Below are 27,636 nucleotides of genomic sequence, written 5' to 3' on the forward strand. Positions count from 1 at the left end.
CTAATTGGGGAGGCATGATCGAAAAATTGGATCCCGATCACAATTGTAAGGTTTGTTTTTCTCCATTTCAGTCAAATAAGACTAGTTAAGGAGTCCCTTCATGATAGCAAGTGGGTTTTTATCAGTCCTTGAACATTAAGGATTTGTATGTAGGGTTGATTGGAAGTATTTTGTAAATGAAGAGGGACTTGCATGCAGGATTGAAAACTCGGATTTTCTACTTTTGGTGAGTTTCCCTGCTTGCACAGGCTTCAAACACATGCTTACCCTGGCAAATAGGCCAGACACCCTGGTGAGATCATTGACTGCCGTGCCAAACAATCGTTAGCCCTGGCAAATTTGTTAGAAGCAGCAAACTATTAATCTGAGAACCAGCAAACTTGTTTCTGTGTGTGCTGAACATGGAATTTGAAGGGTTGCAACTGTTTGTTTCTTCTTCCATCCATTGTGTGTGCTTCCAACCTTGGGAATGTGTGGACACTTATTTAAACATGTTTTGGTGCCTGCACGTGTTGGCACTCATGTTTACCTTAACAGCAGGTTGATTTTGGCTTCTTGGTCATGTTAAAGCAGAGTTTTTTTTGGAACACAACAGTTTATTGGTGTGTGGTTTAGTTTTTGTAACCAGTTAATTAGCTGTATTTGTTGTGTTCAAACCTACATACATCATCCTTGATTATTATTGACTGATTACAGTGGAGTTGGAGAATGATTTGCTCCTCAAAAGTGGAGTTTTCTCCTTTCTTGCATTTCTCCAGATCAAATTGTTATGTTTCAATCATTGTCAAGTTGTCATTGCTGTTGTTTTATATTTCTTAATGCTTTGTCATGGTGTTTGAATGAATATTTATGACTGTCCTGTTACTATGAAATTTGTTTATACATTTTTCAGAAGTTGTTTGAATAGTCACAAGGTGGTATTCATGATTGGTGAGCTGATTATTTGCATCTTAATCAGTTTATGGATCATCATCCTTGACCCCTCTCTTGAATATTGGAACTGATAAGTTTCTGTTCATCTTTTGTTATCACGTGATACAATGTCATAGGAAGGTTTTGTTATGTGACAGCTATTTTTCCTACTAGTTTTACGAAGGCAAATTGCATTCTGAAAGTTATGCAGTTAGGTTATTTCCAGTATTTATTGCATTACTTCAGCTGATTTCTTGGTGAACTATCAAGTGAAATGTTTCTTTTATCTTGCACATTTTTATGTGAAAATAAGAAATAATCAAAGGACCTTTGCCTATGCAGGTTCTAAAATGGCTGGAAGATTTTTCAGAAAGGTTAAAGAGAAAAGCAAGTAACGTGACTGAGAATGTACACAAACTGTTGGAGCTGACTGGAGATGTTGAACAGGATTTCTACAATACCTTTAATTCTTTTAGGGCACTTTCAAATACTCAGTACATTGAAAATGTAAGAATTTATGAATAAGTAATATAGGGTTACACATTCAACTAATTGTTGAGTTTTCAAAGATATGCATATTGCATTATGTAGTTAAGAAATATGAGATGGATTTCTAGAAGCATTGTTAATGTTATGAGTTGGAGATTTTTGAATGCTTTTAGAAATTGAATGATTGTTGACAACATTGAATGTTTGTTGAGCAAATTTGTCATAGACCTGGAGAATAATATTATATTTCTGTTAGACTTCAGTACCAAATTTCCACCCCTTGACTTACTTCTTTGTACAGCGTGTATATGAAGATGATGATATAGGGGATCCAAATTTAGATTTCAGTGTACAATTTTCAGAAGCATCTTTGCCTGCACAAGGTTATGAAGAGGATATAGTACCCAGATACAAAGAAGCATTAGTTACAGGCTGGAATGCATACAGGCAGTACATTAAGAAGACTTCCAGAAATACTTCGGAAGCCATTCCACATAAGGTGAGTAATGGAGCATATTAGAGCAAAATATGTATAAAATCTGGTACCATGTGCAATAATATAGGCACTACATGAAATAATCGCTTTATGTACTCTGGGTATATTTAGTTGGGTTTTATGATGGTTAGACATCAGCAAGATGTGTATAGTGATAAGCTGTTTTTCTGCAAGTTAAGAGAGACGCAAATTCTACTCAATTGTTCATCTATTTTTTCTTGCTATAGAAATTCCTATATCAATTCTTTACTTTTCAAGTTCCCTCCATATCAACAGCTTAGAGTTTTGTTACTTGTAGGCTTGTAGCTGAACACACATTTAGATGTCGTATAGTTTCCTTTTTTTTTCTTTCTATGCGCCCTTCCTCTTTGTATTTGATTTCAGCTTTAGATGCTGTATTTGGCACTGGTCCCTTTCTAAAATTGTAACCTAAGCACTTAACAAATTAAATTTGTGTATATGGCACTTTAAAAGTTTGTTTCACTTTCTTTTTTTCTTCCTAATGCAGTATGTAGCCCTATTCACATACGGTCATAAAGTATATTTTGGATCCAACTTTAGTCTATTTTCTTCCTTGCATTACAATTCATCTTCAATAGAGAAACGTCTCTTCTTTTCCTCTAAATTAGTTTGTCTCAATTGTGTGATTTCAGTATAGTTTTCAAACAACAAGTGAAGCTTGATTATTACCTACTCTAGTTCTTTGTTGCAAACAGTGTTATTGCATTAATGCCATATGTGGCTCTCCATTAAGTTTTATTGATTCCAAAACTTTGGCATACAGATACTTACCTTATTTTCATATGTTGAAGGTTGGATGGAATGATGGAAACCTTCCTCACATCATTGGAACAGAAGAATTTATGCGTGACAACAGTTGTGGTCTAACAGGTTATGTCCTTGCTGTTGGTGGGGCTTTAGACTAGTAGTCTTATATGTTTTATTCCCCTCTTTGTTATGTAGGAGCTATTTGAAGCATATATAATTAATAAATTACATTAGTAACTCTAATATATAATATGTTCATTTTAGATGATAGGAATTTGGGGATGGATCCTCTTGATTTCAACAGTGATCCAGAGAGGGAAGGAATACATTTGGAATCAGAAATGGCTGGAAGTAGAACACTTTTAGAGGCTAATTGGCCTGGTACAGATTCGGATAAGGATGATCAGGTAAACCCATGTTAAAAGAACTTTATTTTCTAGCTACATTTTCATTTACCAAATCAATTCATCATTGTGTGCTTTGATCATTTGTAACCAATTGCTGTGGTTAGCATACATTACCTGTCATAGATACTTTCTGGATTCTATTTATGTTTTTTAGTTCTTTATTCTTATTACAGAGCTTTGTTGTAAACATGTGAGGTGTTGAAATCTTCATCTGGTGTCCTTTTGGTAGCACTTCCACAAGTTAGATTTGTTTTTTAATAGAATTTGCTAGAGAAGATGCTTCATTGGGATTCATTCATCTTATCTTCTTATTTGAAACCTACTTCCTTGGGGGGGACTTGAGTCTATGCATCATTTCTAAAAGAACCACATGTGCTTACTGTTTAAATCTTCTTCAAGTATTACTTGAGATTCTTTAGCCCCTTGTATATATCTTTCTGTTATAATTGGGGATTCAGAGCCCTATTTCATCTCAGTGTTGAGAACCTTTGTTGATGGCCTAGGTTTCATGGAAAGCACACACTACTGCTTTTTTATCTACCTCTAGGGGTTCATCAACCTTAGATGTCAGGAGGGGTTATAGGGAGAGTGCCTTACCTTGCTTCCTCCTAGAATTGAATCTCTATTTTCCTTAGCCTCATACATTCGCTTCTGAATATTATTAGATTTTGCATTGGCCCTTTTGTGGTTGTGGATAATGATGATGTTAGTTATCCTGATATGAGTTTTGTTGTAGATGAGTTAAAATGGTTGTTTCCAATGCTAGTCTCCAGTTTTGATCTTCATCAACTCCCTGTTTCATTGAGGGGTATTTATTGAATTCAGTTATAGAATTCACACAAGGACATCGTGGACACATAAAAAACCCGCTCAAAGATGGTCTTAACATTTGATAGTATGACACTATAACAATTATAGGTATCTATATATATGTGTGCGTGTGTGTGTATACATGTATGTATATGTATACATATATGTACACACACACACACACATATATATGTATATATATATGTATATGTACATATATCTATGTATATATATATGTATATGTATATGTACATTCATCTATGTATATATATACATCATATATACATATATGAATATGTATATGCATGTATATACATACATATACATGTATATACATACATGCATATACATGCATATACATATACATATATGTATATATGTATATGTATATGCATGTATATACATGTATATGTATATGTATATGTATATGCATGTATATACATACATATACATGTATATACATACATGCATATACATGTATATACATACATGCATATACATGCATATACATATACATATATGTATATATGTATATGTATATGCATGTATATACATGTATATGTATATGTATGCATATACATGTATATATATGTATATATATGTATGTATGTATGTATGTATGTGTATATATAGTTAGAGAGTTGACTAGGATGCTAGTTAGGATTGAGTTCCAATTCACCTACATTAGGTGGATATCATTAATTATCCACATTTACAATTAGCTATTTAAATACAAATAATTTATTTTATGCTACCTAGCTAAACTAATGTAAGATTAGCATGATAAGGTCTATAAATTTTAACACCAACATCCCACTTAAGTTTGATGTATGGGGTAGTAGGGGAAGGAAAGAGGAATTATAAGTCTAACCCCTCTTAACAGTTGTTTTCTTCAACATGAACTGATACATTAGATGTAAAGAATGTTCCTTGGTAAAGAGCCGAGAGAAAAAATCTGTACCCCAAGGCTAGTGGAAGGGTCACATAAGTGTTATGTTGTGTCAAACTTGGTTTTTGAACCCATTTGAATTGATCAACTTTGGTGATCAATGTCTCTGAATTCATGTGCCAATAAGGTAAGATTGATTGTTTGTTGGGATGGTGATTGGGTCATTTCAGTAGATGGAGTTATAGTGGCTTTAGCAATGTAAGCCCAATGAAGCTTTGTCTTGAGAGTAGCCAGAGATACTGGACCTGGTGGTTCAACTGGTGGAGGAAGATAAGGGAATTTGCTCTCAAACTCATCATTTTCAAATGAAGACAAGAGTGAAAATGCCTAATGGAAAAAATAAAAATGGTTATGCAAACTGGGTCAAAAGTTACCAAATGTGGTGAAGGCCCAAAGTTGTATGGTAGGGACAAATTAGAAACCTTTCAAATCTCAAGTTATAACTTTATTTGGTGAAAATGAAATAATTTTGCCATTTCTTGAATAAGAAAGTTGATGGATAGAAGGTTTTGTGAAAGTGAAAGCACATAGAAAATCTTTTGAAACAATCTGTTATTTGCCTCAACATTGCTTACTCCAAAAATTATCCAAAGAAGTATCATCACTGAAAAATAGTTTGTTAGTGTTACAATGACTGATATTTTGGTTTGGCCTCATGATATATGGGGTTTCTAAACCAACAATCCAATCATTCAAAAGATATAGCTGAGTTCTAGTAGGAAGTGTAAATGTAGTACTAGATCTGGAACTAACTATTGAAGTAACAAACGTTTATTTTATTGAATCTAATCTAGACTAACCTAATGGTGTAATAACTCCAACATTCCCTTGCCCTCCGTATCACATCAATTTGAACAAAGGGTGGAACACCACAAGAGTTGAACATAGCAACCCTTTTGAAGAATTTAATTAAGCATCTCCACCAATTCTCCTCACTCACCCAAGAAACACCAAACTGAATGCATCACTGAAACTCTTGATTGTCAAACCTACAAAATACCTGTGAATCGAGACACACTCCTGTTGGTGCGTGTTTTATGACACATCGATCACAGAATAAAGATGCCCAAAAGACACTTTATCCTCTCTTGAATAAAATCACTGCGTATGCTAAGATTACAAAGAAGATCATAGGGTGATTCCAAGGTTTACACTACGAGCTAGCGACTTTAATGTTGGATAGAGCATCTTGGGTGATGTATGCTGGTAATCCAAGGGGCAATTGTAGATTTCAAAGACAATGAAGACTTTCAGCTTTATATTTTTTTTGTTGTTGGGATTTTCTCAATTTAAACTTCTTAAAAAAAGGGGAAAAGGGAAAGGGTTTTAGGAATTCTATACTATTCCTAAGAATTCAAGAGATGGTAAAGATTGGGTGAAACTAATAACCACGCTTTGCTTCGCCATGCTAAGGACAACTAAACAAAGTAGATGAATCTTCAAGGGTTGTGCTAAAGATTTTCATAGTGTGAATAATACCAAACAATATTTATCCAAAGTAGAAGTTAAAGCATGCACAAAATAAGCCCAGACTAACTTTGCATGATGAAAAAAAATCATCTGTTCATAAAAAGTATGAGCAATAATTCCACAAATCTATACTATCAAATCTTTCATTTGTCTAACAACTTTGTAAATCAAATCTATTCTAAGTTGAATAAATCATGAAACCATGCAACCACGTGATAATAATAAGGATTAAAAGCAAATACAAATGAACTTTCATTATCAAAATAGCTCTTAGCAACAATTTCATAAATCTCTTCACACAACAAAATGAGAGGAGGAATTTTTATAGAGTTCTGAAAACAAATGTAAGGCCGAGATCAATCAAAGATCAATGGTCGAGATCAAGACACAACTACCCTAGTTAGGGTTTCCCATAATAGCAACAAGAACAAATGCATGAAGGACATGTGGTGCGAGGAGCTATCTCTCAGGAAGGTGCATCCTTATCCTCTTGAGTGGCAGTATGTTCGATGAACCTAGACAAGATCGGGCTGACCTCTTCCATTGTGACATGTGGCAGCATATTCATCCTAAATTTCATTCCATCCAAGTCATCTGCATACATGGCAAAATCATTCTCCCATTCCAATTCCTGCTTTTGGAAGGCATCTCAGATAGAAAATAATTTCTATGCCTTGGTAAAATTCTGCTTCAGGATTGGTCTGACGACAGTAAAGAAGTTTTCCTGATCCTTGACCTTTAGATTGCATTTCATTTTCCCGGATTGTTTCCTTCTCAAGTAGATCAGCGACCACAAGGAAAATCTTGTTTTGGGTTTCTCTAATTTGTTCTTCAACTTTGATACCATTAGCCTTTACCCTTTCAAGGACTTCGCTTCGTGCAATCAATGCCCAATACCAGGTGTTGAAATCATATGCAGCACTAGCTGCAATCACTTGTCCATCTATCAATTCTTGCTTAAGAATTCCTTTCAACACCCTTAGGCATGGGATTATTCTATCTTGAATATCAAGCAAGTCTTCCCATGCTGTTGCCATGTCATGAATCCTAGAGAGAAATGCAAAAGTTTTTCCATCATTAGTATCAACTTCTCCACAAAGGTGGCCACTTCCTCACTGCTGTTCGCCATCCATTCTTTTGCCTCCTTAGCTGTCGTCTTCCCTTCTTTAGAATCTCCAATTGCTTCTTGAGGAAGAGTCAAAAGTGAAGGAGCCACTGTATCACCTTAATCAAGAGGCTTGGTCAAGTGCTGAATATAGTTCTTCAAGCGTTCAATTTCCTTCTTGTATTCTCTTTTCTTCCCTATTTCCTTGTCAAACCTTGCTTTGATGGATGTGACTGAATTGTCTAGGTCTTCAACTTGTTGACCCTTGGTGGTTGAACCTAAGTTGTTAGTGGTAATCTCATACTCCTGAGGAGTAATGTTTTCCTTTGCTTTATCAACCTTCGACACGACAATCTGAACTGAACGACAACCTGTTTCATCCCTCTAAATTATGGAAAATCTCTTGGCTATCTTCTTCACTACCACCTCTAATCTGGCCAGGAAATCAGCTGTGTCATCTTCTTCATGAACTTTCATAGGCACTTTTATTTTCAATCTTTCTTTTAACCAATCAGGAAATGTAGGCTGTTAAATACCTTCTTCTTCCTAATTAATTTCTTCACACGGATTATCCTCGACCCCACGAAGAGCGGAAATCATTCCCTCTTGGAATCCCTCGTCTAAGATATCCATCTCATCATTATTTGACACATATTTTTTTGTTTGAATGAGATTGGGGTTCTTGATCCTCCTGCTGGATTGATTCAAGATTCTTCTAATGGATTGGAGAAGGAATCCTTATCTCGGCGAGTGATTCATCCTCAAGAATCAATATGCTGTTCAAATTCCTAGATGTAGCGGAATGGGAGGGGCTTGATTTCTGCCTCTTTTCAGCTGGTTCCTGTTGACGTGTATTTTGTACACAATCATACACAGAATAAAATACCGACAGGCATCTTATCCTCTCTTGAGAAAATAGTCTCTAACTGCTGAAGATCTGCGAAAAGGATCAGTTAGATGGACTCCAAGGTTCTTTTAGTGGGGTCTCCACGTGTGGACAAGCTTTTTAGTGGTATGATGTGATTTGCTGTTTCCTCCAAGGCGTCTTACGTATTCAAAGCTCGAAGATTTTACTAGTCTAAAAGGAACTTTCAAAAAAAAAATGGAAAAAGGACAGGGTCTAAGGAAGTCTAATCTAGCCTAACCCTATGAACGACTTAGCATGAATGAGATTTGGCAAGACTCAACTAACTTCAATTTTGCCATAAGGTAACAACTCAATTGAAATTAGTGCGATCTTCTAAGGTAATAATGGTATTCAATGCATCAAAGACCGAGGACACTACTACGAAGGTACATATCCTAGATGCGAAAATGCTTGAAGGTTAATGACTCAAAATGTTTTCCAGTCGACCACGCAAGGCGTTCCTACAATCAGCAAGAAGCTAGTGGTTTGGATTGCGAATCCTACCAAATATCAAATCTCACACTTAGCCTTTCAAATTAACAAACTACTTCGATTGAGCGTGATTCAAGTACATCCAACAACCATGAAGATAACTTATGAAATTTGCAACAAAACACCATAACTTCAATATTTTATTGATTTCCAAGTCATCATATACAACAATTGCTTGAATTTCTCTCTTCAAGACTCAATCTTGCTACAAAATAAAAATTGCTTACAACTCTAATCTCTCTATTTCACTCTTAACTCTTCACATACTATATTACCTAATGAAATGAAAAAAATGGGGGTATAAATAGCATCCCCAGTTACAATGAAAGGTCCAGATTGAAAGTAAATCAATGGACAAGATCATGACACCTAAACCCTAATTAGGGTTTGTTACAAATGACCTCCTTTTTACTGAACAATATTAAATACATAGCCAAATATTAAATTTGGCAAAAAAATCTAGGAGGTATCAACCAATGAGAAATAAGATGTCATGTCATCTGTAACAACCTTTCATCTAGAATCTTATTCCCTTTCCAATTCTCTTTCTTAGCATATGCAATGAATTTTGTAACGATTCCTTCGATTTCTGTGCTTGGAATCTCGGGAAGATTCTTGATACTCTCTTCTAAGTGGATAACCTGATCAAATGCATCTAGAAGAGCTGTGTCCCAAGTAGGTTCAAGTTCCTTCGTTCTATCAATCAGGAGCATGGTAGCATACATCTGATCATATTGCTCATCTGTAACATCTGCGTCCTTACGAAAGATGATCTTGATTCTATCTTCAAATTCTTGTAAATCCACATCTGTCTCGACCTCGATCCTTCTGCCAAGAATGGTACGAAGTACCTCAAATACTCTGTCCTGGATCGGATTGATCACCTCCTCAACTTGACCACATCTAACACTGATGTCCTCAAAGAGAACACTCTTTATATGGAGTAAGGTTGACCACTGAAACAAACTGTGAGAATCACCTTCTAAGATCCTCTCTTGTGCTAAAATTCTTCTGGATGTATGTCTTATAACTTTCAAGACAGGGATGACAACGTCCTTGGTATGGGCAAATGCAGCTACTGTTGCCATCAATCTGTGAATAATCTCAAGAACTTGGATTGCCTGATGGGTGATCTTCGACATCCTTGTAACAAACTCAATGGCCACCGCGTGAGATCTATCCATCCAACTACATGTACGTTGGACCATATTCTTGAATCTTTCTGCCTCATTAATTGATTGAAGGGGCAATGCCTGCAATGGTGATCTAACTGGATCCTGACGTCCCAAAGGTTCATTGATGTGACTGAAATATGTCCTCCATGCACCGACCTCTTTCTCAAGCTTTCTATTCTTTTCTACTTCTTCTCTAAACTTATCCTTCAATGCCTCAAATGTGTCGGTGGCATCATCTAAAGTCTGCTCTGCTGTGGATGGTCCTAACTCAATAGTCTGTATATGATAGTCCTCTGCTAGGATCTCACCCTCATATTTGTCTGCTGCCGGTGTAGCTATCTGCAGTTTTCTAGATCCAGTCTCATCTCGAATCATCTTGGACATCTTTGTAGCCTTCTTCTTCTCTGTTGTCATATGTGAACGTCCCACGAGGCTCTCTAAATCAATTGCACTGTCCTCGTCCTCTATTACGATCACCTTAGTTAATCTTTCCTTCAACCAATCTGGGATATTTGATCTTGTCTCTTGAACTTGAATTTCTTTGTGTACTACTTCTTCTTGTCTGGGAGGAGATGTTACTTCATTATCATTATCTAAATCATAGTCTTGGAGAGATCCATCGGATGAAACATGCTGTGCCTGTTCTTCTTCCTGTCTGTCATTCTGTACCATCGATTCCATGGATTCTTCCACTCGAACTGCTCTATCCTCTGGCCTGGAAGAAGTACCTGGTGTTTGATCTTTGTTAGCACCTTGCTTTTTCTTGGAAGGCTCTTTCTTTTCTGATCTTTCCTTTCTCTTTGAACCTCTCGAATGGAGATTGCCCTCACTGGCACATCGAAGGTTACCTTCACCTGAATTCCTAGGATTAGGATTGCCTTCACTATCACTGGCTCCACCTTTGGCTGGCTTTTCTTCCAAAGTAAAAGACATGGCTATGCCTTGTTCTCTCAACTTCTGATGCTGAACGTCTACCCATCTGCGAGTACAAGACAAGACTGGTGCCATTAATTCATCTAAATCCACGGCCTCGGGCTCATTCCAATTCAAACTTATTGTTTTGCTTTCTCTATCATATGAAGATTGGATGTGCCTGCCGTTGTCCTGAGCTTGGTCGGCCACTCTGTAAATCTTACATTTCCTGATGAAATCCAAAGGCAATCTAGAATGTATCTTTCGTTTCACTTCGAGATCATCTAGGAGATTCATCATAAAATCTTCAATCTGGTACTCATGTCTAAATCTTCTACCGACCGTCTCCTCTAAATGTCCATGTGGATCAAAACTATTCCTCCAAGCAAAAGATGAAAAAGGATACAAGGCTAACTCCTTCTCTGCGTCATCCATGGCTAAGACATTAGGACATACCTCAACTGAATTACCCAAAATAATAGGTACCTGAACTCCATTCTGATGTCTGTGTCTGAATGCCTTCACATATGTTGCCAACTGCCTTGTTACTTCAAGTAACACAATTCTATCTGTAGGGTACCTCGGCAACATCTATGGAGGTAAAGGACATCCATACACTCTAATGTAAGTGAACTTGGGAAACTGAATGAACCAAGCACCGTACCTCTTGATGAATTCCTGGGCATCCTGAGATAATCTGTTGTGAATCCCTCCTTGCAACGTCCTTGTGATGTTCATCGTGAAAGTATCATTGATTAACTTGTAGTTCTTCCCTGGTGGATGATGCAAGTAGGTATAGGATTCACAAACTCTGACCTCACCGGGTCCTCTTCCAATCACTCCTCTGTGAGGCAGTCCTGCGTACTCAACGCTCCTGATTAAGGCATAGATGACGTATGAACTCATGTGGAAGGACTTAGTGGCCCTGAGTCTTCTCAACTGTACGTCTAAGCAATGGCTAATTATCCTAGCCCAATGTATTGTACCCTTTCCTTGAACAATCACCTGGATGAAGTAAAACATCCATTTCTCAAAATAGAAGGCATGAGGTGCTCCTGTAACTCTGTTGAGCATGGTGATCAAATCTCTGTACTCCTCTTGGAAATCAATCCTGTGTGGTGTGTTTGGTACTTTGCTCAGACGGGGACGACTCTTAAGTAGCCAGTTCTTGTTGATTATGCTTAGGCAAGCATCTGGATCATCATCGTACACTGATCTGGCTCCTTCAATGCTCTTGTATATCATGTCCCTGTGCTCTGGAAGATGGAAGGCTTCACTTATGGCTTCCTCTGAAAGGTATGCCAAAGTGTTTCCCTCATTGGACACAATTGTCCTGGACTGTGGATTGTAATGACGGGCACATTCGATCATCAACTCGTGACACTGAATGGCTGGAGGAAAACCGGCCGCCTTAATGATGCCACTCTCTATTATTCTCCGGGCGACAGGTGATGGCTTGCCGATGTAAGGGACCTCTCGGAACTTCTTTGTGCTAAAGTTCCCCAAGTTGGTATCTCCAATGTTGCTCCACTTGGACACGATCTTGGTCTCCATTTCTTCGGTCTTCTGATCTTCTTTCATGAGAGCCGAGCGACTGGTGGATGCTCCCGCCTTTGGGGTCGCCATACCTACACAACATTTCATTATAAGAAATAGATTTTTGCAATAAATAACGTAGATAAGAGAGATAAATTTTAGGAAATCTCATGATAAGTCTCTAGAGTTATCATTTCCTAAAATACAACGATTGAGCCAAGAGAAATTCAAGATTCAAAATTTCAAAATTTGAAATATGACGATAAATGAATAAAGCAATAACAATTAAATCGCCATACCTCGATAGAGAGCTAACTCTAGAATGCAAAAACAAAATTTGCCTAGGCAAAATTGAGGTATAAAGATAATCTTCAATATGATCCCCTCAAAATTGACTTCGCCACCTCTGGATAGAATGTGATCTTCACTTATCGCCTTGGACGTGGTCTCAAATGGATCTTCAAATTCGCACTAACAAATCTCCAAGTCCTTAGCAAATTCCCCTTTGGCGTGGTCTTAGATGGATCTTCAAATTCGCGTCACCTTTTGATTGCTTACGCCACCTTGGATGGAATTCGCACCTCTCCAAACACACTTCGCACGCCTCGCACCACCTTGGGAATGTCTACGCCACCTTTGGTTTGAAATCGCACCACCTTTGGAGGAATGAAACTCGCACTACATTCGCCTCTTCTCAATTCGCATAAAGGAAGGTAAAATAATGATGTAGAAAATGATAATTCTACCCCCCTTATATAGCGCATTCATCCTTCATTTACTAAGGCCGACTTAATAAAAATAAAACCATTTCAAACGATTTTTAAATGATTTGCTATAACATGACAAGGCCGACCCCCTTAAATGAGCGCTCAAATCGATTTTTTTATTAATTAAATAATTATTTAATGCCTTGCGTTTTTTTATTGCAAATTTCGATTTTAAATAAGGCAAAAATAATTAATAAATGTTAACGCCATATTAAATGCCAATAAAAAATGGATTTTCGATTTTTTAAATTGATTTAGCATTTAAAGAAATTCAAATTGTTTAATTTGGCGCCAAAATATGACAATAAAAGGACGTACCTCATTGCTCTGGTCCCTTGGAGAGGGACAGGAGCGATCCATGATTTTGGTCTAGATTCTTGCGTTTTCAACGTTCAACTCCTTTACTTCCACGTCCCAAATTGATCATCTGGTGGTCCTTTCGAATTTGAATGCCTCTCTTGTGCGAGCAAATGCATCTCATGATCATTATCGCCCTGGTCCCTTGGAGAGGGACAGGAGCGATCCTAAGTTTTTTGCTTGAAATTTTCCATTTTGGTACGATCCTTTCCTTGTGTCATCTTCCAAACGTCATTTAGAACCTTGTGCGTCCTTGTCTTAACGTGACTTTCAAAGAATGTCATGTGTTTTATCTAACATCGCCCTTGTCGCTTGAAGAGGGACAGGAGCGATCTCCATGTCTTCATGTTCATCTTGTATCTTTGATCTTCGAAATATCAATGCTTGTGTTCTTTTGCGCTTATTCCCATTTACTTTTATTATGTGTTTGGATGCATTAAAGGGACCATCGCCCTTGTCCCTTGGAAAGGGACAGGAGCGATCCTGATTTTTTCACGTTCAATATGCATTTTTGACCTTCGATCCTTCATTGTGATGTTTTCCAAACGCCGTCCCTTATCTTGCTTAACCTCGCCTTGCTTCGATTTTGGAGGAATATGAGCGCTTTTGATAGGATCGCCCTGGTCCTTGTCCAAAGGACAGGAGCGATGTGGGGCCTTTACACCATTTGGCGATGTTTGGACGTTCAAAACTCTTGTTTATCACCTTGTTGTCATACCATGGACCTTCCAGAACATTGCAATATATTGTCCTTACGCGAATTTTGCATGAATTGATCAATACGTCTAATATCGCTCTGGTCCCTTCCTGAGGGACAGGAGCGAAGTTCATCATTATGTGCTTGTTCTTGTTTGTACCAACTTGCAATCAACTTCATTGCGTGGAATGACGTCCTTTCGACCTTCTTGGTTGCTCGAAACTTGTTTGCCTTTTGAAATCGATGCTTTAATAAAATTATCGCTCTGGTCCCTTCCCAAGGGACAGGAGCGATCTGGGTCTTTAGAGCGCAAATCCTTCCTGTGGTGACCTTCACAACCTTGCGCTTGATGGAAATGCCTTGAAATGTCTTCGCCACCCTTCGTCTTGACTTGGATCGGCCTTGAACCTTGGAGGAACGACCTTGAACTTTGGAGGGACGTATCATCACCATTGTATCGCCCTGGTCCCTTGGAGAGGGACAGGAGCGATCCTTCCCTTGTGGCCACTATCTTACTTTGCCTGGTTCCAAGTTTATATTCAACGGACTCGTCCTTCTTCACTCTATCCGCCCATGCCTTGACATCATTTGTAACTTTGCAAGAAAAGCAATTATATCAAAAATCGCTCTGGTCCCTTCCTGAGGGACAAGAGCGAACTAGGCATTTAGCACTGGTATGGACGTCCCAAAAATCTTCAATTTATATTCAATGCATTCATCTCATGTTCTCCTTCGTTTTTGAACGTAAACTTACCTTGACCCTTGTCTGGATTTTGCAAAATGGAGGAAATCGCTCTGGTCCCTAGGAGAGGGACGAGAGCTACAAGGTACCTCGCCCTGGTCCCTTGGAGAGGGACAGGAGCGATTTAGTCAATATAGGTCATTTTCCTTCGTTTTTGTATCTCAAATTATATTCATTTGGCAAAGCATCTTCCTTCGGACCCTTTCAAATTGTTAAGTTATCAAAAATCTTGCAAGGACAAAACGAAATTTGAATCGTAGCTCCGGTCCTTCACTGAGGGACAGGAGCGATTTTCTTCCTGGAGGCCTTTCTGTGCTCATGAAAATCTTCAATTTATATTCAATGGAAAGATCTTGTCGTTCTCCATTACTTCAAACGTAAAATTTGTCTGGACTCTGCAAGGATGATGAGATATTTGAAATTGAGCTCCCGTCCTTCACTGAGGGACAGGAGCGATTTTGCTCCTACAGGCCAAAATAACAAGATTTTTCACATTTTAACACTTCACGAGGTGAAAACAAATCAATTCCAATGCCCAGGATCAAACTTCAAAAAAGTCAAAATTTGGTTAAAATATTCAATCAGACAAAAATTCATATTGACGGTCAACACTTAGACAAGTTTAAGCTCTGCATGAACATTCCAATTGAAAATTAGACCAATTTGGCGAATTCATTGCATTCAAAATTTGCATTCTAGAAAAGAAGCTCAAAAGCTCTCAAAAATGACTGGATTTTGGCTTGAAAAGGCAAAATTTAAAACCCTAAGGCTTGGCCCTAAATCCAGACGACCAACTAACTAACAAAACCCTAAAAACGAAAGCGAAAACGAGCGAAAAACAAGCAAAAAGAGGGGGTCCCCATTTGGGATGGGGCGATGTGTGAAATGGTCACAACAGTTCCTCATTCACAATTTTCTTCCGCTTTGACGTTGTAGAGTCATCAATTGCTTCCTTCCTTTTTCTCGAATTAATGCTTTCAATTGGCTTGACACTTTGAGACACTCCTTCATTAGAAGAATATGATTCAATTACGCCCATTAAGTTATAAGTGAGAGTCATTCTTTCACTTTAACTCTGGGACTTGCTGATGAACCTACCATTTTGAATACTTGACAACTGGCCGCATCAAGGTGGCTAAATCTGCGAGTTCTAGTTCCGACTATATCACATGAGGAAGAGGCCTATTCTCATCAAGGCTTGGTTGAGTGTACTCTCTATCATCCTCTAGCTGGTTAGGCACATGGAAAAGCTCAGTTGTTCTAATCAAACTTACAGGTAATCTGGACCATAGTCTTTTCCTGACATCAAATTCATCCGCAACATTTGCCCAAAAGTCCTCGAGGTCCACTCTATGTCTGTACTTTTCTCCCTTCACCAATCCAATGTGATTGTCAGGGTCAAAATTAGCCCTGGATCGGTAGAAAACAAATGGATACCACTGCATTTGCAGCCTTGCACTTTTAGCTACTTGTGTCGATGGGCAAGATTCAACCATTTTTCCAATGAGGAACAAAAAAGAAATGGCGGTCTTGTGTTTGGCTCTTTGGAAGCCTTCATATGTTTCCAATTGCCTAAGAACTTCAAGTTATATCATTCGGTTGGTGGGATAAATTGGAAGTCGGTAAGGACATCCGGTAAATCATTGGACTCTCACATATGTGAATCTTGGATATTGGATAAACCAAGATCCATACTTGCTTATCAAGTTCTTGGCTTCCTGAGCGAGTCTATGATGAGTTCCCCCTTGCATTATCCTAGTGATGTACATAAAAAATGCATCATTCACTCGTTTGAAATGGGACTTTTCATGAAGTTGCAATTGTGGATAACAATCATAAGCTTTTAACTCATTCTCACCATTACCTACTACACCTTTGCAAATCAGTCTTGTCTATCTGTAATTCTTGCTAGTAGGTAAATAATGTAGGATCTGATGTTAAAGGATCTTGTCCTTTCCAAATTTCTCAGCCGTTCATCTAGGTTGTTCGTCTATGAAGACTTTTGATTTTGGTGTTCGTCTTCCTCTTGGTTCCCATGATGGGAGGGCTTCAGAGCATTCTGACTCTGAAGATGAGGAATCTACCGGTCATGATATAGCACCACCTGATTTTCCTCAGGATTCACATCTAGATTACTTTGTTCCAGAAACTCAAGGGGATGTTGTTGCTCCAATGCGAGATGTTGGTACTTCTACCCTCAAGCCTAAATGGCAGGCCAAGACAATAGGAGATCTTCGTGATGATGAGCTTCTTGAGGATAGATCAGTTCGCCGAAAGAGAAAGCAACAAAATACAGTCAACTTTGCACTTATGGCCAACATCCACAACATCCATGAGCCCCAAACATATTCCGAGGCTAAAGGCATTCTTGAGTGGAAAAAGGCTATGGAGATAGAACACCATAGTCAACTGAAGAATAACACTTGGGTTCTTTTTGATCTGCCTCCGGGGAAGAAACCTATTAGCTGTAAATGGGTTTACAAAGTCAAGTATCATGTAGATGGTTCTTTGGATAAGTAGAAGGCAAGATTGGTTGCTCGGGGATTTACACAGCGGGAGGGCATTGACTACGAGGAGACTTTTGCTCCTACTACCAAGATGAGCACAATTCGTCTTCTCGCCATTGCAGCTCAGTTTGGATGGAAACTTCACCAGATGGATGTTAAGAGTGCATTCCTTTCTTTCTTTTCAGATGTCCCATAGGCTATATTGAGTCTCGTGGACATTAAAATAATTTCTTTTTTTCTTTCTTCCTCAATGGTGAGTTGCAAGAAGAAGTTTATATGACTCAACCTCCTGGCTTCAAGGTTCCTGGTAAGGAACATCAGGTTTGCAGATTGGTAAAAGCCCTCTATGGCCTGAAGCAAGCCCCTCGAGCTTGGTACTTCAAGATTGATTAGTATTTGGTTGAACATGGTTTTCAACGCAATCCCTTTGACAGTAATCTGTATGTTAAACTCTCCAGTGATGATATCTTTTTTCTTGTTGTCTATGTGGATGACTTGATCGTTATTGGCAGTTTGACACATTTGATTACAGCCATCAAATAGGACTTGTGCCAAGCTTTTGACATGGTAGATTTGGGGCTTCTCCATTATTGTTCAGGTGTTGAAGTGTGGCAGACTGATGATAGTATCTTTATTTCACAGTCCAAGTATGCTCGTAGTTTGCTTGACAAGTTTTGAATGCGGGATTGTAAACCTGCTTCCACACCTATGGAGAAAGGGCTGAAGTTGTCAGCCAAGTCTGATTCACCTGCAGAAGATGAAACAAAATTCAGACAACTAGTAGACAACCTCATCTACCTCACTGCCACTAGACCTGACATCTGTTTTGTTGTCAGCTACATCTCTCGCTTCATGACAACCCCAAAAACTGATCATTGGATTGCAGCGAAGCGAGTGTTGCGATATGTGAAAGGCACTTCAGACTATGGCATTCTGTATAGTAGGTGGTATGATCCAAAGCTCATTGGTTATATTGACTCAGATTGGGCAAGATTAGCGGATGACAGAAAATCCACTTCTGGGTATGTATTCAGTTTGGGTATAGGTGTCATCACTTGGAGCAAAAAGAAGCAACATGTTGTGGCTCTTTCCTCGACTGAAGCTGAATACCGGGGAACAGTCAAGGTTGCATGTGAGGCAGTTTGGCTCCAGAGTATGCTTTCTGACATGTAGATGCCGCAAGCAGGTCCTTCTTCCTTGTATACTGATAATCAAGGGGTGCTCAAACTGGCCAAAAATCCAGTCTTCCATGAACGTACCAAGTGTGTCGAGCTTCATTGTCACTACATCCGCAAGCTGGTAGAAGACGGATCATTTCAATTGCAGTATGTTCCGACAACGGATCAGACTGCGGATATTCTCACCAAGTCTCTGATCCCGGATCAAACTTGGTGTTTTTGATAGATTGAGCATGAAGGGAGGTTGTTAGAATTATATTTCTCTTCTATGTTAATGGTCAATACTGTAATTAGGTGTCTACAGTAGCAGGTAGTTGGAAGTAGGTAACATCATTAATAGGTATAGTATTTTTGTAACTTCTATATATTGTAACTTTTTCCTCAGTAATGAATGAAGTATTTTTACTAGTGAATCTCTAATTCACACCTCTAGCATTGTAGAAAAAGTCGTTTAAGAAGGAAGTTCTTTTGGAAAGTTTGTCATTAATGTCAAGAAGATATTCATTATCTTTGATGAGTGAATGAGATTGTCCACTAATTCACACCTCTAGCATTGTAGAAAAAGTCGTTTAAGAAGGAAGTTCTTTTGGAAAGTTTGTCATTAATGTCAAGAAGATATTCATTATCTTTGATGAGGGAATGAGATTGATGGACATGTTGTCATTGATATCAGAGGTGAGAAGATGAAATCGTCATTAATTTTAAAGGCATCAGAGAGATTTTTGCAATATCATCGTTGATGTCCATTTGCAGTTGTTGACATATTGGCCGGGTTTCTTTGAAGAATGACAAAAGATCTTTCATGGGCATTGAAGTATTTTGTGAAAGGAATAAATTTTATAATTCAATTGGTCATCACGTTATGGGGCATTAATTAATTGACAAATGATAGGAATAAAAGATTACAATTTCATAGGTTGACTTCCTTGTCAATTCTAATGTGTCATTTCTCGCGGACCCCCTTTGGAAATGAATATGAAACATATACTTATATGATATCGCTCTAGTTAATTATGGTATGAACAACGATGTTATTAAGAAGACTTTGATGTTAGCTATTCTTTATTATCACTGCAATGATTGAGTTTGTGCAATGGATGGAAATAGGGTTCACAAGTTTATGCATGCAAAGTAGGAACTACACCTATTTCACAATGATCACATTAGGAGGATAGATCCACCTGGTTTGATCTCAACTCTAATTGAAATGGACTGAGCACATGGTGAATCTAGTACTCTTTGATTAGTAGAAAATGAACTATGTGGAGTGAATGCAAAATCTAGGGTATTAAGGTACATGTATGAATTAGCAGCTTGAATTGATTATACTTTCGAATACTGAAACAAAAACTTCAGAACTTGTACAGATATGAAAAGGGAACTCAAAATTGCACTTGTGCCTGAAAACTGAGATGAAATTGATTGGACAATGGTGGTTAGGACGTCCTTGTCCAAACAGATGAATTTTTGAGCACTGTTATGAAATTTGGCCTTCAAAACACTGCATTGGCTCCCTGTGAAACCTGAACTTGAATTGGGAGGACAATGGTGCCCAAAATGCCTTTGTCTAGGACAATGGTTGTTGCCGGGAATAATCATTATGTTATGTTGTTATATTATGTTTATGTTGTCGTCGGTAATAATGAGTTACGGTGGTCAGTTAGTTGGCCGATGGGTAGGTAGTTGGAGTCGCGACGGTTGTGTCGCACCCCTTCGGGTATTATATATTGTGTACCTTTTCTTCGAAGTATCATCATGATAGTCGTGTCAAATGTAATGTTATAAGCACTTGATGTACATGGACTATTGAATTAACATAGAGACTGGTTATTTAATGTATTTCCATTATGTTCTGTGCATTTACTTTCTGCATTTAACCGTTTACTCGAGAGGGCAAACATTTGGTGCCGCTACCTAGACGAACTCGGGAATGGAAGACACGGATGGCGCACAGACACAATGGGCCTACCCGTTGGTGAAGTAAACCCGGAGGCTGACGACGCGCGGGCAAAACTTTATACAGGAGAAGACACGGCAACGCGAGAATTTTAAATTTTGCTCCAGGTACCCATTCAGACATACGTTCGACGAGAAGTGGCGGAGGTAGAAATCCCACCAAGTGCCGTGTGGACAGCGCTGGAGGTTAGCCCGACAGTAAACCGGTTGATGAACCACCTCCCCCGGTTGCTTGCAGAGGCATCGCTGGCACAACAGGCCCGCCTGGAGGAGATTGCCTAGGAAGAGCGACGACAACAAATCCTGCAACGCTACGAAGAGAACAGCCGACGGGAAACGGAACGAGATGGCGCCAGGCCAGGAGGAAATTGAACCTTTGACTTATGCCCAATAGACTAAATAAGGACAAAAATAAAAAGATACAGAGTGACGAATGGGAAGTGGCACAAACCGCATTGAATCTCAGACAGCAGATAGAATGAAGGCGTAGGCTAAAGCAGCTTGCCGAGGGACGACCGACAGAGGGGTTGCTCGAAGGGAACCCAGGAGGTGTCATGGAGGTTGCGGAGGCAGAGATAGATGGAGAGAACTACACTGTCTACACTGTTGTAGGGCTGCCAGAAGGAGTCACAGAGGGTGCCGAAGGAGAACTCTACAGTTCGCCAGAACACCACCGTAGGGTAAGAAGCCGCGAAGAGTTGGTGGAACAAACAAGGCGAAGTCTAAATCTGATCGACGCTACCAGAGACTTGCTAAAGAATTTGTCCATTTCAGAGGACAACCGGAGGGAGACAACCAATCGGAGGGAGACACCGGAAGGTGACGGTACGACCGAAGGTGCCGAGGGAGCACAAGGGTACCGTACGGGAGGCAATTTGGTTGGTTCGGTGTCAGCAACTTTTTCCGGAGGACCCACGAGTGGAGGTTCATTTGCAGGAGGCGGAGGATCGCCAGGTACAAGCACACAAGGAATTAGAGGAGCGAGACCCAGTGGTGGGATGGCGAGTAAACAAAAATTGCCAAAGTTCACAGGGGAGGGCAAGGAAGACCCCTTACGGCACTGCCGTACATGTGAAACCATTTGGTCCGCCAACGGAGTAACAGACCAGGATGACTGGGTATAGCAGTTCCCAGCCACGTTACGAGGAGTTGCCATAGATTGGTACTCTGATGTGGACAAGCAAAAAGTGGCCACGTGGGCCAATCTAAAGAAGGAATTCACGGGGGAGTTTCGGTTGCTCTGTGATGACAATGAAATTGTAACGGAGATATACAGTACCAAACAAGGTACCAGGGAGACAGTACGGGCATACAGTCGGAGGCTGAAAGAACTCTTGGGTAAAATGGAAAGCCAACCCGCAGATGGATTGAAGAAACGATGGTTCGTTGAAGGGTTGAAATCCTCCCTATGGAGGAAGATGAAAATTGTACCCCCGACGTCATATGACGATGCTTATAATAGGGCGATGGACCTGGAGAGCGAACACAAAACATCATCCGAGGACGAGGTTGGCAAACGGGTGCAAGCGCTCTAGAAAGACATGGAGCGAATGAGAAAGGAATTCAAAATAATGAGAAGCACTGGTCGGAACGAAGGGGACATATGGTGCACTGAGTGTAAAGAGGAAGGGCACACAAAGGGTACTTGCCAAAAGAAGGCATTCTGTGAGATTTGCCAAGTGATGGGACACTCCACCAAGGAGTGCCCATACAACATGAAAACCCGAGGTACGCAAATGAACCAGGTGCTATTCACGGAGCAGGCCACAACATCCGCACCAGCGGGTACCGGCCAACATACTAACACAACGGCATCATCTGGAGAATACCGGGACAACAGACGCGACGGCGGAAGGAATAGCAACAATAACAATAACGGAAGCCGTATCCAGTATGACGCCAAGGGCCGACCAATTATCCAATGTAGGGCCTGTAATCAGTGGGGGCACTTCGCCCGTGATTGCACGAAGGAGGCCACCCCTCAGCACCTCTGCCGTTGGTGTGGGCCAGGCGACCATGAGGACGCAAATTGCGCGCAGGTAGGGGTTAATCTCCTCAACATGGAGAAGGCTGAGAAGATTGGTGAGAAAGAAGTACTGGCGATCACCCGCGCCCAGACGAAAAAAGTCACTTATCCCGACCCCCGTATGGAGAAGGAGAGATTACGGGAGGCAAAGGCCAATATTGAACGTGAGATGATGACCGAACGACGGGACAACGAGGTGGCGAGTACATCATTCCGTACGGAAGCGGAAAATAACATCATTGGGCAAATATTGCAGATGGAGGTGCCGATAAAGGTAAAAGACCTTCTAGACTCTATGCCACAATTGAGGACTGCCATCCTCACCAATGTGCAAAGCACCGCAGCGTCGAGTGCACCACAGGTACGGGTTCCCGCCACCGCATCGTCGAGTGCACCACAGGTAGGGGTTCTCGCCACCGCTTTGAAGAGTACGCCAAATGCCCCAAATGGCCTTGTCTAGGATAGTGGTACCCCAAATGCTTTTGTCTTTGTGTTTTCGGATGAGCTTTGGTAGGGTCCCTTGTCTCTGGGTCCTCATTACTTTTTCCTTTTCCATCTTTGTTGGACATCTGTAGTTGAACCTGGATCTGCACACAAGAGGAGAAAAATGGCATTTGGGTGTTGTATAGGGGTTTGCCTAGGTCAAAACTCGGGTTTGGAATCAGCCCTAAAATTGAACTGAAATTGAAATGGAAAGCATGCCTTGAAAGGGCAGAGGCTATATCTAAAATTGGAAATGATTATACCTTCAATTGATGATGCAATACTCTTAAGATAAGTCCTCCATGTGTTGATGCAATAAGATGATAAACTATTGTAAAGTCCATCATTAAATCATAATTGAAACACAATTGAAGATGCCTTGATGTAGCTTGCTGCTCTTTAGACTTAGATCTGCTTTAAAAGTGTTGCTCTTGAATTGGAATGATAACATAGATACGAGATAAGAACGTGATGATGAAATGAATTAGGGAATGATGTCTTATATAGGTATCTTCAAGTTAAATCACTTTTTGGCCTACTTAGAATCATCATATTTCTGCATTGGGGATAGTTTTGGAAATGGTAAGACCAACATATTATTCCTTCGAAATTCTAGCCAAGAAGTGTCAGACAATGCTGGCCCGAGCACCATCGTCTTGGACAATGCTGCTCAAATTTTTTAGGGATGCTAGATAATAGGGCTCAGATACCAAAAACATAATTTATATGAAAAATTATAATATTTAGATGGGGGAAAAGGTGCATTGAACTTTGAAATTACATAGGACCCATATACATATGAAATGAAATAAGATAAATGGCACACTAAAAATAAGGTCCCAAATATTAAATTGTTGATGTATTAAAGTGAAATAGGACTAATAATATTGAATTAAATATTAATTTAATAAATAAGGGTTGTACAATGCACAAAGGAATGGGAAGAACTAAAATGAGTGCTAGGAGTGTGTGAAATTGGACATCCTAATTAAAGGTGTACAATTTACAACGCTACATTTAGCTCCCACTTTTGCGGAGTATGATCTTACGGTCATACTCATGGTAAAGTAGAAGTGAAGAGATAGAGCATTTGAGAGCAAGACAAGCTAGGGATAGGAAAACACAAATTTGAGGGGTGCACAAGTCCCTAGGCATAGGGTCCTATCAATCCATGCAAGTAACCTTCAAACATACGCAAAGCAAACAACGCTAGTATTAAAACAAATGTTCCAAATCAACTAGTTGAGGAGACCTCGATAATCAAAATGTCTGAACTGCTAATATCATTCTCGACAAGAGCACAAGTTGACTTACAGAAAGAACAAGAACCTAGACCAATTGAAAGGAGAAGGGACCATGATCCAACACTAGCAAAGTGTGTTATGCTATGGCCTCATGGGAGATAGAGAGCAGAACATGGATTCCATTGGCTAGCAAATTATGTTATGCTAGGTGATCCATGGAGGTGTCTGATTTCAATAATGAAGCATGAGGATGCAACAACCTATATAAGATGCATGATAGATCAAATGGAAAAGGTTGGGTTCCGAGAATGAAGCATGATGATGCAACAACTCATATAAGACAAACAATAAAATGGAAAAAATGTTTGGTTGCGGGAATGAAGCATGAGGATGCAACAACACATCTAAGACAAATGATATTTGATAAAGATACTGAAATTGCAACTAGGAGGCCACATATATGCCCCCTTTTAAGATGTCAACATAGGCCTATGTTGATATCTTAAGGTAGCAAGAAAAGACAAGGATAACTATTTTTGAAGCATAACTATTTTTGAAGCAACGAAGAGATAGTTGTACAAGAAATATCTTGCAACAATTGTAAAGGGATCTTTTTGAGGGATGCATGGTGAAAGGAGAAAGATTTTTTCCTAAGGATTTTTAGCTCCAAAATTTAGAGAAACATCTTTGAAAGGGGAAGGAAACTAAGAATACACACCTTCCCTATTGCTAGGGAAAAGTGGATTATTAGTGAAGGAATGCATACTTTCTATCACTAAGGAGAGATTATTTATAAAAGACGTACCGTTTCAAACAAGGAATAGGTCCTAACTAAGGATCACACATGTACTCACATGAAGAAAAATTCTATGCAAGGAAGAACATCAAGTTATGAAAGATGCAAATGAACAAAGGGAAAGTGAATCCTTGAAGAGAGAGAAGATTGAAATACTCACATGAAGAAAAAATCTATGCAAGAAAGGACATCAAGTTATGAAAGATGCAATTGAACAAAGGGAAAGTGAACACTTGAAGAGAGAGAAGATTGAAATACTAACCTTGTCCCCCAAGCACGAATACAAGACTATTATGTTGGTCACCAAGTATGATTGCACTTGAAATTGTACCACCATGAATGACAGTGAGCCCCCAACAAGTAAGCAATGTCGCATAGTGAGGAGCAACATAATAGGAACTCAAATGCCGTGTAGAGGGAATAAGGTGAGAGTTCAACTCATTGTCATCTAGTATTTGAATGATACTAGTTAGAATAAGTTGTTGAATTTTATTTTCCAAGTCACGACATTCATTGGTGGAATAGCCCTTGATTTGATGATACTTGCAGAAAGAAGAAATGTCTTGATTTTGTTTACGATTCTTTCTTTGATTTTTCAAAGGGAGAGTAATCAAGTTGGCTTTAAGAAGCTCAGACAAATACCGTCTTGTTGTGATGAGAAGTTGAAAGTAGATATGGATGTATTAGACAATGGGGAAGGGGATGTTGACAAACGAGGAGGTTGGAAACCTAAACCTTCTTTGGGAAAGTTTGATACAGATTTCTCATGATCCTCAATGCTTTGTTGCACACATCCTAAACTATGTCTATTGCATCCATTTTAAGAATCAAATACATGATTTGAAATGTTTATAGGAGAGGAACCATTTTTAGTTTCAAAGTTTAAATAGCCCCAATCATAATCACGACATGTGTCGGAAGAAGAGGTTGAAATGGAATTAGAAGAAGCTTGAACAAGTGACACATAAGGCTCCTTTGAGGCTTCGTACTTGGACTGATGGACCTTATATCTATTAAAGGAAGGTGTAAAGCCTAATGTACCCCAATTCTTTTCTAATGAAGCATCATTGATCGGAGATTGTGTTTTTGAAGGAATCACAATGTGAAAGAGAGAAATGGATCCCACTTCTTCTTGAACAATATCATAAGGAGTAGGATCAGCCTTGATTGTGTGGATTTCATTGTTATGTATGATTTTGATTGTGCAGTGAAGAGTAGAAGGGTCTTCTTTCATAGCTTGAATCCATTGTTTACCTAGAAGAGTATTATAATTAAGATCATTGGGCATGACATGGATAGGAGTGAGTTGGATAAAGTCACGAGTCCTACTTTGATAGATAATATGACTACACCGGGTGACTCTCTAGCAACATTATCAGAGCCATGAACATAGAGAGAATCAGGTTGAATGGAAGAATAATACCAATTTATCTTATGTAATAAGTCAACACGACAAATGTTAAGGGCTGACCCTTAATCAATTAAGGTATCTCTTATTTTATGTTCATAAATGCAAGGAGTGATCATAAGGGGATCATTTCTATTTTCAACCTTTAAAAAGGCAATTCATCTTGTGAGAATGTTATATCATTTGATCTAGCACAAGGAGGGGAAACTACCTTTTGTAAGGTTTGTTCGAACAACCCATGGTATGATGGTGAAGTTTGAATCAAGTCCCAAAGGCAGATCTTAGCTCAGGTTGCATGAAGTTGTTCAACAAGATTAGGTTGCCTACCAACATGTTGCTTAAGAGAGAGGGGGGGGGGGGAAGGAAGTAAGAAGAACATTGGAAACAAACTTGTTGATTCTAGTGTTATATGCGTGAGGCACTTCGAGACCATATTTTTGTGCTAGTTGCTTTTCCATATCACTTGTATCACATATGTATTTTTCAACTCTTAAGAAAGAGTCAAGAGGTCTCTTTGGTTTCATAGCATTAATCATGGGTAGGTTTTGAGGTTGAGTGGCGTGTTGATGAAATTTAGGCTTCACATGATTAGAAAGATGAATGGCATTGACTTGATTAGTCTCTTTGTTCTCCAAGGATTCATGCATCAAGGAAAGTACTAGTGATTTCGTTCTCTTGTTCCAAGGTATTATATTATGAGTGGGACAAACTTGGGGAGAAGTATTAGTAATATCCATCAATGCTTCATCTCTAGGAGAGATAGCATGTATGGAAGGTAAAGTGACATTAAGGAAGGTGTTTATGATATCATCCTCTTGGTCTAAGATGTTCTCATGAGAGGGTAACATTTTAGAAGAAATATCAACATCATGTTTGATAACCTCATCCTTAAGAGGGAGAATTTTAAAAGAAGTGTTGATCATCTCTTCTTGCAGCAAAGTATCCTCATGGGTAGGAGGATCCTTGGGAGAGGGATTGAGTGACACAAGGGAGGCTAAGCCATTATTGCATCTGTGAAATACATGCATTCACATTTGTGAAATACAT

General features: G+C 39.2%; 1 protein-coding gene across 3 annotated transcripts in view; it reads left to right on the forward strand.

The window, feature by feature from the left end:
- Positions 1 to 27,636, forward strand: part of LOC131057373 (uncharacterized) — a 151,612-nt gene that overhangs the window by 22,472 nt on the left and 101,504 nt on the right. For all 3 annotated transcript variants that reach the window (XM_057991530.2, XM_057991531.2, XM_057991532.2), the window contains 4 exons: positions 1,255 to 1,419; positions 1,703 to 1,900; positions 2,710 to 2,788; positions 2,930 to 3,072. In XM_057991530.2, coding sequence (XP_057847513.2) covers positions 1,255 to 1,419; positions 1,703 to 1,900; positions 2,710 to 2,788; positions 2,930 to 3,072 — 585 coding nt within the window. The remainder of the gene's footprint in view (positions 1 to 1,254; positions 1,420 to 1,702; positions 1,901 to 2,709; positions 2,789 to 2,929; positions 3,073 to 27,636) is intronic.

This window comes from Cryptomeria japonica, chromosome 5, assembly GCF_030272615.1.
Source record: "Cryptomeria japonica chromosome 5, Sugi_1.0, whole genome shotgun sequence".
NCBI lineage: Eukaryota > Viridiplantae > Streptophyta > Pinopsida > Cupressales > Cupressaceae > Cryptomeria > Cryptomeria japonica.